At 39.7% G+C, this 16,418-nt stretch overlaps 1 protein-coding gene across 2 annotated transcripts in view; it reads left to right on the top strand.

Moving 5' to 3' along the window:
- Window positions 1-16,418, top strand: part of cdh4 (cadherin 4, type 1, R-cadherin (retinal)) — a 317,295-nt gene that overhangs the window by 247,386 nt on the left and 53,491 nt on the right. For both annotated transcript variants that reach the window (XM_049471659.1, XM_049471660.1), the window contains one exon: window positions 11,783-11,955. In XM_049471659.1, the coding sequence (XP_049327616.1) occupies window positions 11,783-11,955 (173 nt within the window). The remainder of the gene's footprint in view (window positions 1-11,782; window positions 11,956-16,418) is intronic.

A 16,418-nucleotide genomic window follows, 5' to 3' on the forward strand; every position in this document is an offset into this window, starting at 1 on the left:
AAACTAAAATGCTAAAAGCTAGGGTCGACTGAAAGGAGGCCAGAGGACCATCATGGGGAAACTGAAATGCAAACATGTATTAGGTGGGTACTAGGCTAAAAGCTAACCCAGCAACTAACTACCATCTCCTTAATATAGCTAAACAAATAGATGGGCTAGATGATACAAAAGACAAACAAAAAAATAAGAACATTGTTTGTTACAGTGCTAGGGTAGGCTATGATATCATCTCCTACCATAGTAAAGATCCCAAAGATTGTTATTTTTCCTCCTCATGCCCTCTGCAAAATGGAAAATCTCTGTTTTTTTGAATGCAGTGCAAATCCTTTGAGACCTAAATAGGCTCAGACAAAGCCAAATATTTATTAGTTGTGCCATATCGTATCGTAAACAATAAAATCACCAACATTTTTGAATATCATGAACATTATTATACCCTGAAATATCGTGCCATATCACCCACCCCTAATTATCACATTAGGGTACTACTTTTATGCTGTTTTTAGCAAAAGAAAAATTCACAATGTTCTTATTTCCCATTATATATCTACTCCAGACAGATATATCTGTCCAGTATCATTTATTTTACTTTAATCCTGGATATATGGTGATATTTGGAGCGCATTATTAGTATCATGACATTCTGGCTCATTGATTTCTGTTACAAATCTGATAAAATTCTTGTATTATTTAATATCTCAATAAGGGGTGTGCCATATCATATTGTGTGCAATAGTTCAATAAATGCATGATATGTTATCTTTAAGTCAACATCCTTAAGTTGAATTTGACACATTTCTGTCAGGAAACTACTCAGTGAGTACTCAAAAAAACAGGGTGGTAGAAATTGGCTTGCTATGGAGATCAAGTAACAGGCTGGCAAATATGCTTATAATAGAGCATCTGATTTGTTCTTTTTTTGTCCAAATTACTCTTTAAAAATACGCAGAAAAACAGGGTTGTAAAAAGGTTTGTTATTTAGTTGGAATAACAGGCTTGTAAATAGGTCTGTAAAACTGCATTTGCATTATTATGACACCTTTAATTCTGTCTAGTTCTAAATGCTCTATATTTTTATGATGAAGCTATGGACAAAGCCTTAGTCTAATTCATGAAAACATCTCAATTTAATCTAGTTTTTGTTTTTGTTCACTAACTGAGACCTCAGGGCAGATGTGTCTATGTAAACATAGTTAGCACAGATGATTATGATGATAACCCTGTGTGACACTGATGACAGTAGTTCTGGTGATGGTGATAGTAACAGCAGTATTAATGAAGATGGTCGCAGTAACGGCGTTAATTGCTCTTTATAATCCTCGCCCTCTCTCTCCTCTGTAAAGCCGAGTTGCTCCTCAGCAGCGCTCGGAGCTCTACTCCCTGGACTGCCAGCCCCGCTCAGCACGATCAAAGTTCAGAGCACTTTCAGTTTTCCATACGCTGTGTGCTTCTGCGGTCACAGTGGAGCGCCTATCAGCCGAGGACAGCCGAGCGCTCATCAGTTCTCCGCTCTAAACTGGGTGCTGTGTTGGGTCACGGCTCAGAGAAGAGGGCCCTCAGAAGGAGCGTCGAGTCTTTACAGTTTGGAGTGTTTCTTAACAGAAAACTTCGTCCTCCCGGGGATTCATAAACAACAAAAAGAGAGAACGAGAACAAGGTTTCGTTTCTCTTCAGTAGAGCGTGGGTCTAGTGCACGCTGACCAACTGCTGCTAATTAGGCTAGAAAAGAACACACACTACACACTATACAGTTTCTGGATTCTTACTTCTTACTGTTTTGTTGTTGTTGATCAAAAACACTGGAGTGGATTTTAAGAGTAATTACGATTTGCATAATTATACTGTTATGGTGTAATAATGATAAGATATGTTTAAAGTTAAGTTAAAGTTAAGTCATTCTTAAAATGTTGGTAAATTGCTAAATTTGATCAGATTTTGAGAAATGCACTCTGTTAATGACGAGTGTTAACTTGCTGTACACCCAATAGAGAACCATATCAGTGCTAGCTACATTATATTGCATTTAGCAAGGGCTTTTATCTAAAGCGACTTACAAATAATGATGTACATTTAGTAATAGAGGAAATAGAAGTATCAAAGCAAAAAAAAAAAAAAAATTTTGACAAGGCCTAAAGAAGGCCAAAAGGGAATAGTAAGATAGAGGAGGAAAGGAGGGGGAGAAGAAAATGAGGTTAGAAGTAGTTAATTTGTTAGAGGTGTTAGAAGAGTAGGTGCTCTTCGAAGAGCTCTGTCTTCAGGAGTTTCATATAGGTAGCAAAGGAATGCTCCTGATCTGGTAGTGGAAGGTAGATGGTTCCACCATTGGGGAACTCTGTATGAGAACAGTCTGGATTGCTTTGTGTAAATGTTTCGTAAATCTAGGCGCTGTTCACTGGAGGCTGAGAGATAACATATGCCTTTAGTTGGAACGTAAGTGCAATTAGGAAGGAGTCTGTTCTGTCATCAACTTGTATGTAATTGTAAGAGCTTTGAATTTAATACGAGCAGCAACTGGTAGCCAGTGGAGCTCAATGAGTAGTGGGGAGTCATGTGCCAGTTTTGGCTGGTTGAAGACCAAACGCACTGCTGCATTTTGAATCATCTGAGGTGATTTTATAAGTGGTTTTATAGCTAGGCTAGACGAGGTTACATTGCTACTGTGTGAAAATCTGTTTTCATTCTGAGGCAAAATAACAGGGTGAAATGAAACTGCTTTCTTTGGCACACACCATTATCTAGAGCCTTTTTCCTAAAAATCTCCATATTTCCACAAAAGATCTACTGAAGAAGTTCTAGAGTACCCGAGCGCATCCCCATTGTGAACAAAGCTTTATTCTAATTCCTGTTAGTCCAACTCTGAACCCTTCCCAAATATAAAGGCCGGCAGGGATTTGGAAATGATATCATGCTTCATGTTCTGTCGGTTCTGTTTGACGATTATAAAGTTCTAATCAATCGCGCTCTCCTTCTACCTATTTATTCTTGACATGAGTGTTAAAAGAGTGTGATTATCTGTTAAAAGCTGTGAGATACAGAGGCTTACACCAAAAAGACGGTCCTATCAAAGTCTTTCCCAAGGTGTTGTGCCAGATTTCCCACCTGCCGCTGCGGTACAGGCCACCGTCAAAGAGGTGCATGCTGGGCACAAGCCTTATCGCTCTCGCCACATGTATCTGCGCTTATCACTTCAATCCATCAGCGGAATTCAGCTCTAAATGCCACGTTTCGGCTGTTTTTTCCTCCCCTTTTCTCTAGAGAGGCCTACATCAGGAGGCACACGCGGGCAGATTAATTGAATCTTGTCTCTCATAGTCCACACGTAAGCCATCGTCCAATTACTGTACGCTTAATAACGCATAATCCAATTTAAGTTCAGTCCACTTCTGCTCATGATTCAGACTTGGCACAAATTAAATTGGAGCCTTTGTGAATCAGAGACTTGTATTTGTGTGTGTATGTGTGTGTGTGTGTGTGTGTGTGTGTGTTTGTGTGTGTGTGTGTGTGTGTGTGTGTGTGTGTGTGTGTGTGTGTGTGTGTGTGTGTGTGTATGAAAGAGATAGAGGATGATGCTGTACACCCACAAGACATTAACTGTTCCACAAAGGCCTTTTTTCATCTTTTTGGCCAGTTTGATCTTCATGCACAATATATCCAAATATTTGCAGACACATCTTTCAATAATTACAGACATTGCTAATGCACACACACACACACACACAAACACACACACACTGCATGTAATGTCTAGCTTGTGTAGTCTCTGTAGAGCTATATTTTCAAAAGAATAGGAATCTCTGAAGCAGGAAACATGGAGCTCCATCAAGGACTTTTGAAGTACTTTCTTGGGGATTCTGATGAGGCTCCCAATCCAAATGTATGTTTTATTGCATCGTGACAACTAAACTTTTAGGTCCCTTGACAGATTTTGCAGGTTATTTTAATACTTTATAGTATCTATATAAAATTACAAAGCATATTATAGAATCTTCAATCAGACCAAATTGTTATTTTTAGGAAATTCTACTTAAATGTCTTCAGTTGAGATATAAATATTAACAGGCGATATTACTTTGAATTTGACCGTATTTTGATCAAATAAATGTATTTTTTTTTTTGTAATAATTTTACTGAGAGGGAAATAATATAAGTATAAGTACTCAATGTTCAGTGTCAATTTGTGTAAATTGCCTGTCACACCTCTAGCTTTTATATGTCTTGTGTGTTTCCTTTACTGTTGTTTCTGTTCCTGTCCTGCCTTTCAGCCTGGGTCTTTAAGCACATGGCCTTATGTTATTGTCTTGTCTCTGTCTTAGCCCCGCCCTGTCATCTGTGTTCCCACCCATCTTTTTTTATTAGTTACTCCGCCCCCTCGTTACCGGTTCCAGGTGTTCCTCACTCTCATCGTGTATATAAGCCATTTTGTTTCAGTGTTCCTTGTGGAACCTTTTGTGTGCTTAGTATGACTTGAATGCGTGTCAGGTTTGTTTGGATTTTATCTCAATGTTGTTTCCAGCTATTCAGTTTCTTGTTTTTGTAGTTTTGGTTCATCTTTATTCTTGTCTTTGTTAATTAGTTATCTTAGTCTTGTTTTCTCTTTTATGCTTTTTTGTGTCTGAGGTAACACTTAGTGATGGGCAGATGAAGCCTCATTGGGTGTATGGCACATTTCCCACACTGTATCGCTACTGTGTTGAAACTGTGTTGCTGTATTACTTAATGGCGACATCTGCTGGACTGAGAAAGTCATTGCAAGCAACTGTGCGAGGAACTGCATCGGTCACGTGGTTTTCCTTAAAATAATACGCGGTCTGACACAGGGGTTCGCCTTGTTTGCTCGGTGCATGCGCCGAGGTTTCAGTGTCGTCAAACCCATCGCCTCCAAACGATACAGGAAGTGTATCGGTCACGTGGTTTTCCTTAACTTGATACGCGCACCGACACGGGGTTTCGCCTTGACAGCTCGGCGCATGTGCCGAGGTTTCAGGGTCGTCAGACCCATCACTAGTAACACTTCATGTATAGTTTACAGTATATACTGCTGTCCTACACCTTTTGGCATATCAGTTTTTAGCTTTGAGTGCTGAGTAGTCAGCTAGTTTGTGCAGTACCTAAGCTACCTAAGCAGCCTATTCCTGCTTTAATAACTGCATGATTTATTAGATTTATTAGTGTTACTTCTTAAATAATGTGCACATGGTATTTTTCTTTAAGAAAAAAAAATATATATAATATTACCATTTACATCATTTCTAAATTATGAGCTTTCTGAAGATGCTCTTTCTGTGTTTTTTCTTGCGTTTCTTGCGTTTGCGGACTTATGACTCAGGCTGGTCTTCTGTTCTTGCATTTTCCTAAATGGCCCTCAACGTGGGGATCCTCTTAGTGCTGGAGTTAAAAAGGCGGGCTGACTGCCTGCGACGCGAGCGGAGTGTTTCAGAAATTCCAGCTGAGTGCACTCACACACCCAATTTGTCCTCCGGCGAGTGGAGCGGGGGGAAAGTTTGCTAACAGTGTGAGCGGAGGTTTAAGCGCTTTTTTCCCCAGGCCAGCAGGGCCACGGGGTTCATTCGGCTCTGACGTCTGCACTCTGTAGAGAAGAAAAACGGAGGGCTGAAGATGGATGAGAGAGAGAGAGAGAGGGAGTGAGAGGGAGAGAGAGAGAGAGGGAGTTAGCCTGTGCAAAAGAAAGACGTTTCAATTGGCTTAATGGACATGGAGAGAGAGCTGGCCCCTGGCTCCTTTGCAAGAGAGACGATTTACCTTCTGATGGTCCTCAAAGGACCCACGCTGCTCACAGAGAAATCCGCGCTGAAAGCTTTGTGGAGGTTGAGGGTAAAGGGCCGGGCGTGATGTCCTCTGATGCCGCACTCATTGCTGCTAGCTTTAAGAAACACTTAAATGGTTTTGCAGCTCATCAAATTCAGCCAGCCGCACGACTGCAGAGCGCTGATACTGCTTACTGTATATATTTCCAAACGATTCTGTACGTGCAGCTGGAAAAGAGGACTCTTAATAAGAACCTTTAGCATTGCCGTACATTTACTGTGGCAGCGTGATGGTAAAGAGCTCTTACTGCCTGTTCTGCAGCCCTGAAAGCAAAGCATGTGGTTAAATTAGACAAGGCAGAAATAGCTGCCCAGATCATCAGTGTAGGAACAGTGCAGAGGTTCATACAGGTTCATCTCCAGCAGCTCAATCTCAAACACTGAGAAAAAAAGTAATGCTTACTAAGAGACTAGGCATTGGTACTTTTAAACAGTTTTGTGTTGACTAAACTATAAGTCTTACGCTTCTATTTTGGCTGCTGGTGACTGTTTAAAAAGTTGTATAAAACAGTGATTTTTAAGTTAACCAAGCCCAGATCAAACCAAACCATACCAAACCTAGGCCAACCCAATCCTAATTAAATCAAACCCAGATGAAACCAAAGCATACCAAACCCCGGCCAAACCAATCCTAATTACATCAAACCCAGATCAAACCAAACCATACCAAACCCAGGCCAAACCAATTCTAATTAAATTAAACCAAACCCAGATCAACCAAACCATACCAAACCCAGACCAAACCAATCCTAAATAAATTAAACCAAACCAAACCCAGACCAAACCAATCCTAATTAAACCAAACCAAACCTAATCAATCCCAGACCAAATCAAACACAAACCTAACCCAAACCAAACAATATAATAACCAAACCTAATCCAACTAAACCAAACCTAGATCAAACCAAACACAGACATGCAATATAACACACAACCTAATCAAACCTATCACAGACCAAACCAAACACAAACCTAACCCAAACCAAACCAAATGATAATATATCCAAACCTTATCAAACTAATCCAAACCCAAAAACAAACCAAACATAAACCCAAACCAAGCAAAAGACAAACACAAACCAAACTGTAAGAGGCTATAGATTCTGTGATGTCTAAGCATTTAAATGAGCATTATTTCCCTCAACGCTGCATGAGGTTATTTGTCTTCATTCTGATCCGGATTTTTTATTCTGAAGGAATGGGTCTGTGTTTCTGCGTTTCCAGCCTGGTTATGATCAACTTGTACAACATAATGATTCACCAAATGCATTTCTGGCAGAGAGAGACATTAAGAGAGAAGAGAACCAGAGAGAGAGAGAGCTGTCCAACCTGCATGTCCGCGATGAAAGGACGAATGTTGAGCTCCGCTGATTTAAGTCGAAAAGCAATTACAGGTGCGAATTAGTTTTTGAATTAAAGAGCAATTGTACAGGCTCAGAGGTTAACTGTTTCCTGTATGTTCATCTTTCTCACTTTTATCCACTAAGACCAAATAATCCTGTTAAAGAATTTGACTCATTGAAAATTGAAGGTGACATTTGACATCCAATTCAGTTCCCTCTCTCCCTCTCTTACACACACTCTCCCTCCCTCTCTCCCTCACTTTCTCTCTCTCTCTCTCTTTCTTTTGCAAATTTGACAGGCAATCAGGCAGTTCTCTACCCCCCAGCCCACTCCACCCCTCCGCCCCCTCTCTTTCTCTTTTCCTTTGGTTGTTCAAATATTGATGTAGCCCTATCAGGAGAGGACGTAATTGTTTTTCGTCTCACTTCTCGTGTTTCTTCATGCTCCATCTTCACTCCTTCTCCCCAGGCTTGGTGACAGATCCCGCTCCTAAACTTAATGAAGTTTGAAATAGAACCCTCAGCCACAATTATCCCTTCATAGGTGTGTTGTCACGCAAATGATGACACTATCCTCTGGCAATTACAACAGAGCCAGGGCCTCCTGTGAAAGTGTACTTACTGTGTAAACCTCCAAATCAGAAGCTGCCAAAACAATACCAAGTGTGAGACAAGCTCGATAGAACCTCGCAAATAAACTCACTTTAATATTGCACAAGTAATGCACTTTATTTTCTTGATTTGAATGTGTGGCTTTTTGGGCGTCATCATTGTCGTTCTCAATTGGGGAGAGGTCAGCGCTACAGGCAGGCCTGTTCCCTGTTGCCTAGTAATGTGTGCAGAATTTGGTTTGGATGTTTTTGTGGAAAAATGCATGGATGTCTATGGAACAAATGTTTGAAGCTTTGAAGGCAACTTATGTTGACCCTTGATTTTTGCTGATAACAGTCTGGATGGTGCTTTTGTTCTTTGGGCCAGAGAAAGTTTACAGAAAGTTTTTATTGTGGGATGGTCCATTCCAGATGCCTCAGATCCCAGAGAAATCAACACAACTTATTGACCTTGTTCATATTTTTGTGCAGTAAAGTTTTTGCCCATTGTGAAGGTAACTCAAAAAAACAATACTTGCCCAAGTGGTTATATTAGCTATATTGTTGAAGGTCAGTTCTTGATGCAGTGCATCAGTTGTTTCGTAGGGATGTCACCGATCAGAAATCAGAATGTTCAGAAATCGGGGCAGATCTCCTCATTTTTTAATGGATCGAATTGGGTGGAAAATATTCAGATCACTGATTTATCAAAAATGTAATGTTACGTTGTTACTCCACGAGTTTACTAAAGACGCTGCTGCATTTTTGAGGAAAACCTCTACCTTATGAATGACACCTGTTGACATTATCTATTTGATATTACATCATTAAATAATTATTATTATTATTATTTATTAATATTTTTTTACTTTATTATTGGATCTAAGCTACCCTGATCCAACTTTGTGGAATGTATTGCAGTAATAAATGAAATGTAGTTGAACAGACAAAACATGAAATATGTTGTGTTCGTCCTGTCCACAATGGACAAAAATCTAAGTTAATGTAAGAAAGAAAAAAAATTGTATTAGAATTTTTCTTACATTTTCCTTACTGTGTAATGAGTATAATAACAATCAATCTATATAGATTAAGATAGAATTAAATTAGGTCTAATAAAGTGACCATAGCGCAATCCATGACTGCTATCAACTTTTTAGATCTTTTTTTGTCATAGTTTCATGTTTGCTGACATTGTTAACATTGTAAACAGCACTATACGCAGCTGTACGTGTTGTTTGGGAAGTCTGTTTGGTACTAAGTGCTTCTGTCTTGGCTGGCTGACACTTGCAGCATTTGCTAGTGTCTTTTTTCCCTTTTCCAAGCTTCCCTTTCCAATGCAGACTCTATCCCTGCACCCCAGAGGCCACTGATACAGAACGACACAGAGGCTTAAACACAAGAGCGACAGAATGACATTAACGAAGAGCGACGGAGTGACATTTCACCCGTGACGGGAGAAAGAAACAGGTTTATCCCTCATTTTGCTCGCGAGAGGGGCTGTAATTGCTCGCTCACATTTGAGACCGTGGGTGACAAGCTCGTTGAAATCGATAATCGTGTTTTGGGGGGTAAAGGCCAAGAAGTCTTCTCCTCCTACACACACACAAACACACACACACACACACACACATATATATATATACACAAGCGTAAACTGAGAATCGCGCTGAAATGGCCGTGTTTATGGTGCTGGAGAACAACAGCGGGCGAGCACTGTATCATTAAGTCTGGTGGATGTACAGCAGGGCTTTCGAGATAATGAATGGAAGTGATGCACAGAGAGAGAGAGAGAGAGAGAGAGAGAGAGAGGCTTACTCATAACTCTCACTAAAGCTACCCTGTGAGGACTACAGCACCTGAGGGGTTAGCATGGTACTGGAGTGATTTGTTAGCGTGCTAACCGGGTCAGTTTAAAAGGGCTTTAAACAGAATTTAAAGCAGATGAACAGGCCGTTAAGATTCTGCTTTCATTGTATTGTAAGGGGAGGCATCAGAGAAAGAGAATGACCAGAGGGATGAGAAAAAAGAAGGAGAGGAAAGGAGAGGAGTGTAATGGATTGTGAATTCGGAGATTTTTGATATTTGATCTAAGCGTAAGCGCTACTGAAAATGCAATCTTAAAAATACAAAGATGCTGCAAAGTGTTTCATGAAGAACACTGTTTAATTTTTTAACACTGTATAGAAAACATACATATATTAGGACACCTCTTAATCATTACATTTTGAGATGTTTTTAATGTTGTGCCACAGACTCAAAAATGATTGGTCCAACATTGTTCAACTTCATTTATACAGCTACATACAACACTTTTCATTCAATCCCAGCAGGTGCATTCATTTAACTCTATTCAATTCATCTGACTGTAAACATCCAACATTATCAATTCAACTGCATTCATCTTGTATATGTGAGTTGGTGCTAATAAAGAAACTTTATATGACCCCATTCATCCAACTCTGTTCAATTCCATCCAGCTCCATTCATCCAGTTGCATCCAACTCCATTCATCTAACTACATTCACACCAATCCAGCTCCATTTATCTGACTCTATTTACCCAACTACATCTAACACCATTCTTCCAATTCCATTCATCCAGTCCAATCCATTTGACTCTATTGATGTATCTCCATCTACTATACATTCATCCAACTCTATTCAACTCCATTCATTCAACAACATTCACCCCAATCAAGCTTGAATCATCTGACTCTATTTATCTATTACATCTAACATCATTCTTCCAATGCAATTCATCCAGTACCATCCATTTGGCTCTATTGATGTGTCTGCAGATACTGTACATTCATCCAACTACAGTAAATTCCATTCATCTAACTTAATCCAACTCCACTCATCTAACCCCATCCAGCTGTTTTAATCTGACTCCATCTATCTCATTCATCCAGCTTCTTCAAATTCCACCCAGTTCCATTCATCTAGCTCTATCAAACTCCAACCAGTTCCATTCATCCAACTCTATCAAACTCCACCCAGTTCCATTCATCTAGCTCTATCAAACTCCACCGAGTTCCATTCATCCAACTCTATCAAACTCCACCCAGTTTCATTCATCCAACTCTATCAAAAACTCCACCAAGTTCCATTCATCCAACTCTATCAAACTCCACCCAGTTCCATTCATGCAACTCTATCAAAAACTCCACCCAGTTCCATTCATGCAACTCTATCAAAAACTCCACCGAGTTCATTCATCCAACTCTATCAAAAACTCCACCCAGTTCCATTCATCCAACTCTATCAAACTCCACCCAGTTCCATTCATCTAGCTCTATCAAATTCCACAGAGTTCCATTCATCCAACTCTATCAAACTCCACCCAGTTTCATTCATCCAACTCTATCAAAAACTCCACCAAGTTCCATTCATCCAACTCTATCAAACTCCACCCAGTTCCGTTCATGCAACTCTATCAAAAACTCCACCCAGTTCCATTCATCCAACTCTATCAAAAACTCCACCCAGTTCCATTCATCCAACTCTATCAAAAACTCCACCCAGTTCCATTCATCCAACTCTATCAAACCCCACCCAGTTCCATTCATCCAACTCTATCAAACTCCACCCAGCCCAGTTCCATTCATCCAACTCTATCAAACTCCATTTAGCTCCATTTTATTACCCAACCATACCTTCTCCTGCTTACTGCTTATTTAACACAACAAACTAAATTAAAAGTTTGCTTTTAATATATATACATATGAATAAATAGGTGACTGAAAAAAGTGAATTTTAGCCATGACCTAAGATCACGTACACGTCAGACTCTGTAATTAAATTTAGACTAATCAGTTTTCAATTAATAGATTTTTTTTTTTTTTTTTTTTACCAAAGCACTTAAAATGGCTTTAGTTTCCTGTATGTGTGGGTGTGCATGTACAATACTGGTATGTGTGTTCACATAACACGTAGAAATTATCATTAGAAAAAAGCAGTGAGTCATTCAGTTAGTCATTCATTCAGAATCATAACTGTGTGCTCTCTCTCTCTCTCTGCAGGAACGTCAGTGATGCGCGTGACTGCGTTCGACGCTGACGACAGCACCATGCCCAACGGCCTGGTTCACTACCGCATCCTGAATCAAAGCCCCCACATCCCTATTCCCAACATGTTCACAATCAACGGAGGCACAGGGGAGATCAGCACCATCGCAGCGGGCCTGGACAGAGAGGTCAGTCTCAGCACTGCTGGTGCTGCACCGCAAAGTATCAAGACATCTGTTTTGACATTACTAAAAAAACAACTTATTTATTTTACGGACTATATGGAGCACTATCAATGAACGTCTGTTCTCTGGTCTATTTTCATTTCATTTTAAGCAACAATAGTAAGGAACAAAGGTGTCGCCATGTTTTCCTTTATTATTCAGTAGGTCTTGCCACTGGGGGCACCTAAGTCATTTTTTCTTCCAAAGTCAAATGATCGCTAGATGCTAATCTACATAGATTTCTTTCTTGTAAGCAATTTATTTGGGAGAGCAATGCCCTTCAGTTTACTTACAGTAAGTGTAGATTTTCATTTTTGTAGCGCGGTTAGCAGCAGCGTTAGCCACGTTTAGCAGCGCTTAGCGCTAGTAAATACCACCCAACAGCACAACACTGAGGAACCCTGAGTGTTTCGGTAATTTAGGGTGCTATCAGCTAACAGTTTGTCCCAAACAGCTTGTTTTAACACGGTGAACATAGGGGCTACACTTTTAAACTGTCAAGATAGCAATTTGCAACACAATTTGATCAGGGTACCAATCAGAAAAGAATCACACATTTAAACATGATTTATTTTTGTATTATTTGCAGCTCAGTCTGTTCTTGAATTCTTGAATAACATTATAGGGGCTGTCTAAGTATTGGCCTAATCACACATCGTAGCAGTGACTAAATTGCAAAGAAAAATGTGTAAAAAAAAAATATATATATATATATATATATTGTGATTTTTTTGGTGTGAATCTTCTTCTAAAAAGCGTAATGTTGTCTCGATATAGAAAAGTCATAATTCCTTTCTTTCAGCAAATATTTAGTTTAATAGATAATAAGATAGATAATAGATTAATAATCAATAAAGTTTGACTAGATATAAGGAAAATCTTAGGGTATGTCATCTGCTGTCATATTATTGTGTACTGTATTTCAGCAGTCAGTGTGGTTTTGCTGTAAAGTCTTATTTATATCATTGGAATAAATGTAAGTAATCATAAATACAGTAGTCGATAGGCTAGTAATGTGTTTTCTGTAAAGATATTATTATGTTGGTTAGTGGTTTGGTCGCTGACCAACTAAATTAACTTTTTAAGCAGATAACTTGCATTTTGGAAGAGTAGTAAGTATTAGTGTAACGCATTTTCTCCACAATCATCTCACATTGGTCTCTAAAGCCAAGTGAACATCATCTAGGAGGCCCTAAGTGTCATGAATTATCTATAGTCCATTACACCACTACTAGTCAATTAGTGAACATTACTACAGATTCATTACTAGTCATTTCAAGATGTTAATTCTAAATTGAACAACCCCTCCAGGGCTGAGAGCAGATCATCCCAGTGCAGAAACAAAAACACAATCAAAGCCAAGCCAAAGGCCAAAGCTATGAGGACCTGAGGGCCATTTCTCAGCTCGCCTCGTTTTCTTGTTTTGCCTAAAGTGTTCCTCTCGGATTCAGCCGGCCGGAACCGCCAAGAATTAGTCCTGTTTTATCGACGCTCTGCTCAAACACACGTCAGGGGTCATGGGAATGGACACAGCTTCTACATGCCTGCAGCTCCTACATCCCTGCTGATTAGCATGCTTCTTTAATCTCTCTTTCTCTCTCTGTTTTTCTCTCTCTCTTTCTCTCTCTCTTTTTCTCTGTCTCACACATGTACACAGATATGCAAAGTTTCCCTTAACCTCTCTTTGCTGCGCTAATGAGTGAGGTCACACAGGGGTCAATGCGAGCCATGCCAGAATCCATCAGCAGACCTTCGGCAGAGTCTTCCCGTTTCTCCTTCATCTTTTTTGTGTTCTTCTTTCATCTTGCCAAGCTACTTCATCTCTCATTTTCTCCCCGCAGAGATTACATCTCTCTCTCTCTCTCTCTTTCTTTCCCTTGCTCTCCCTTCTGTTGTGCCTACACAGGTCAATAACTACATATTGATGATAGCTGAGGGCTATAATCCAGGTGGAAAGTATTGATTTAATATCAGCAATAGAGAGAAGCGAGAGAACGTGTTATTGTTTTGTGCTTTGGTTTGTTTTTTGTTAATATAGGCTATTGACAAAACCCATAATGGCTTTGTTAATTCCTTTTTAATCAACAGAGCGGAAACAGAGTAAATTGAGATGTGGGGCACAGGCAAATGACGCATCACAGAGCCACGGGCTTCACTGTGGCTACCACCAAAACAAATCTTTTTATTTTCCGTCTGTTAAAAGCTGAGCTGATTACTAGTATTTTTCACATTTATCCAGCATTAGATTAAATTACTAACCAGGAAGTAGAATCTACATTATCTATTAGTCTGCAGTATTTAGGTCTGTTTTAGTAGATGGCATCCATCCAGTCTGCAGTATGTTCATGCATGTATTATAGACGCAGTCTTTTGGTCTATGTTCTATAAAATGTATAGATTAGTCTTCAGTATATAGGTCTATGTGCTGTTTGATGTTGTATAGATCAGTCTGCAGTATTTAGGTCTATGTGCTGTTGGATGTTGTATAGATTAGTCTGCAGTGTTTAGGTCTATGTGCTGTTGGATGTTGTGTAGATTAGTCTGCAGTATTTAGGTCTATGTGCTGTTGGATGTTGTATAGATTAGTCTGCAGTATTTAGGTCTATGTGCTGTTGGATGTTGTATAGATTACTCTGCAGTGTTTACATCTATGTGCTGTTCAGTGCTGATATATAGATTGGTCTGTAGTATTTAGGTCTATGTGCTGTTGGATGTTGTATAGATCAGTGTGTAGTTTTTAGGTCTATGTGCTGTTGGATGTTGTATAGATCAGTCTGCAGTATTTAGGTCTATGTGCTGTTGGATGTTGTATAGATCAGTCTGCAGTATTTAGGTCTATGTCCTGTTGGATGTTGTATAGATCAGTCTGCAGTATTTAGGTCTATGTGCTGTTGGATGTTGTATAGATCAGTCTGCAGTATTTAGGTCTATGTGCTGTTGGATGTTGTATAGATCAGTCTGCAGTATTTAGGTCTATGTGCTGTTGGATGTTGTATAGATCAGTCTGCAGCATTTAGGTCTATGTGCTGTTGGATGTTGTATAGATCAGTCTGCAGTATTTAGGTCTATGTGCTGTTGGATGTTGTATAGATTAGTTTGTAGTATTTAGGTCTATGTGCTGTTGGATGTTGATATATAGATTAGTCTGCAGTATTTAGGTCTATGTGCTGTTGGATAAATGGATTAGACTGCAGCATGCAGGTCTGTCCGGTGCTGTAAAAAGTGTCTTCTGGAACGCAGTATGTAGGTCTGTGTACTGCAGAAGGTTTCTGTTGGCCTGCAGTATGTTGCTCTAGGTGCTGAAGCAGGCTGTTGCTCTGTGTTCATGATGCAGGTAAAGTAACACCCATTAATCACTCAGCTTCCCACCTGTGCCCAATAACACCCTCTGCCTGCCACCTGTGCTCTACTGCCAGAACTAGGGCACACCTGTGGGTTAACATACCCTCTATCAGGGCTAATAACAGGTGGGGGGTTTTGGAGAGTGAATCACACAACCCAGAATAAATAACTGAAATAAACTACCATCATTATGACAATAAGCACGCTGAGAGAAGCAATAAAGGTCTGTATGCTCCATTACGAGCTGCTACAAAGCTGCAGTGCAGGCAAGTCACTTACAGTCCAGTCAGGGAACGGGGAGAGGGGCTGTATTTCAGTCCAGCTGAATAATTTAAACCCCGAGTGAGGACTGCCCTATAAGAATAGCCCTGACCTCTTCTCCTATTGGACTGGTTTGAGCTTTTGGCTCTTGATTTCATGATCATCTTCTTAACCCTTACAAGAATAGGGGTATTGTTATCATGTTGCTGTATTGTTTGAACAGAATAATCTTAATAAGGAATTACTTTTAGGTACCCAACTACTTTAGACTATTTTACAGATTGTTTACACCCAGCCGAAGCCAAAATGCTCATGTAGGACTCAAATGAGGCTCTAATGAGTGGATTTCCCTAATGGGCCCTATCATTATATCCTACCGTAAAGGGGCACTTCACCCCCTTGATTTTTGCTGACTCCACCCTTAGCTCAAATTTAAAAAAGGCTAAAAAATGGGACATTAGTTTGGGAGGGACACTGGGTGATGTATGAGTTTAGACACCAGACAAAAGGAAGAGCTGAATGGCTGTGCCACATCAGCCCAGATGCTTGGACATCACCAGGAGGAGGTATAATTGTTTGACTGATCTTCGTATTGTGATGTGTCTGCATAACAAAGTACACGAATACATTTACATTTAAGATGCCCTTATCCTTCTAGTCTGTTTACTTTAAATGTCCCTTTGTAGTTTGTAGTTGATCAAGAGATACACCAAGCTTTGATAATGTTCAGAACCCTAGGAGATTATTTTCTTTTTTTTTAATATTAGTTTAGGAACTCTTTGAAAAGATGAGTCTTCAGTTTGCGTTTGAAGTGCTCAAGTGAA

The sequence above is a fragment of the Astyanax mexicanus genome, chromosome 24 (genome assembly GCF_023375975.1).
Source record: "Astyanax mexicanus isolate ESR-SI-001 chromosome 24, AstMex3_surface, whole genome shotgun sequence".
NCBI lineage: Eukaryota > Metazoa > Chordata > Actinopteri > Characiformes > Acestrorhamphidae > Astyanax > Astyanax mexicanus.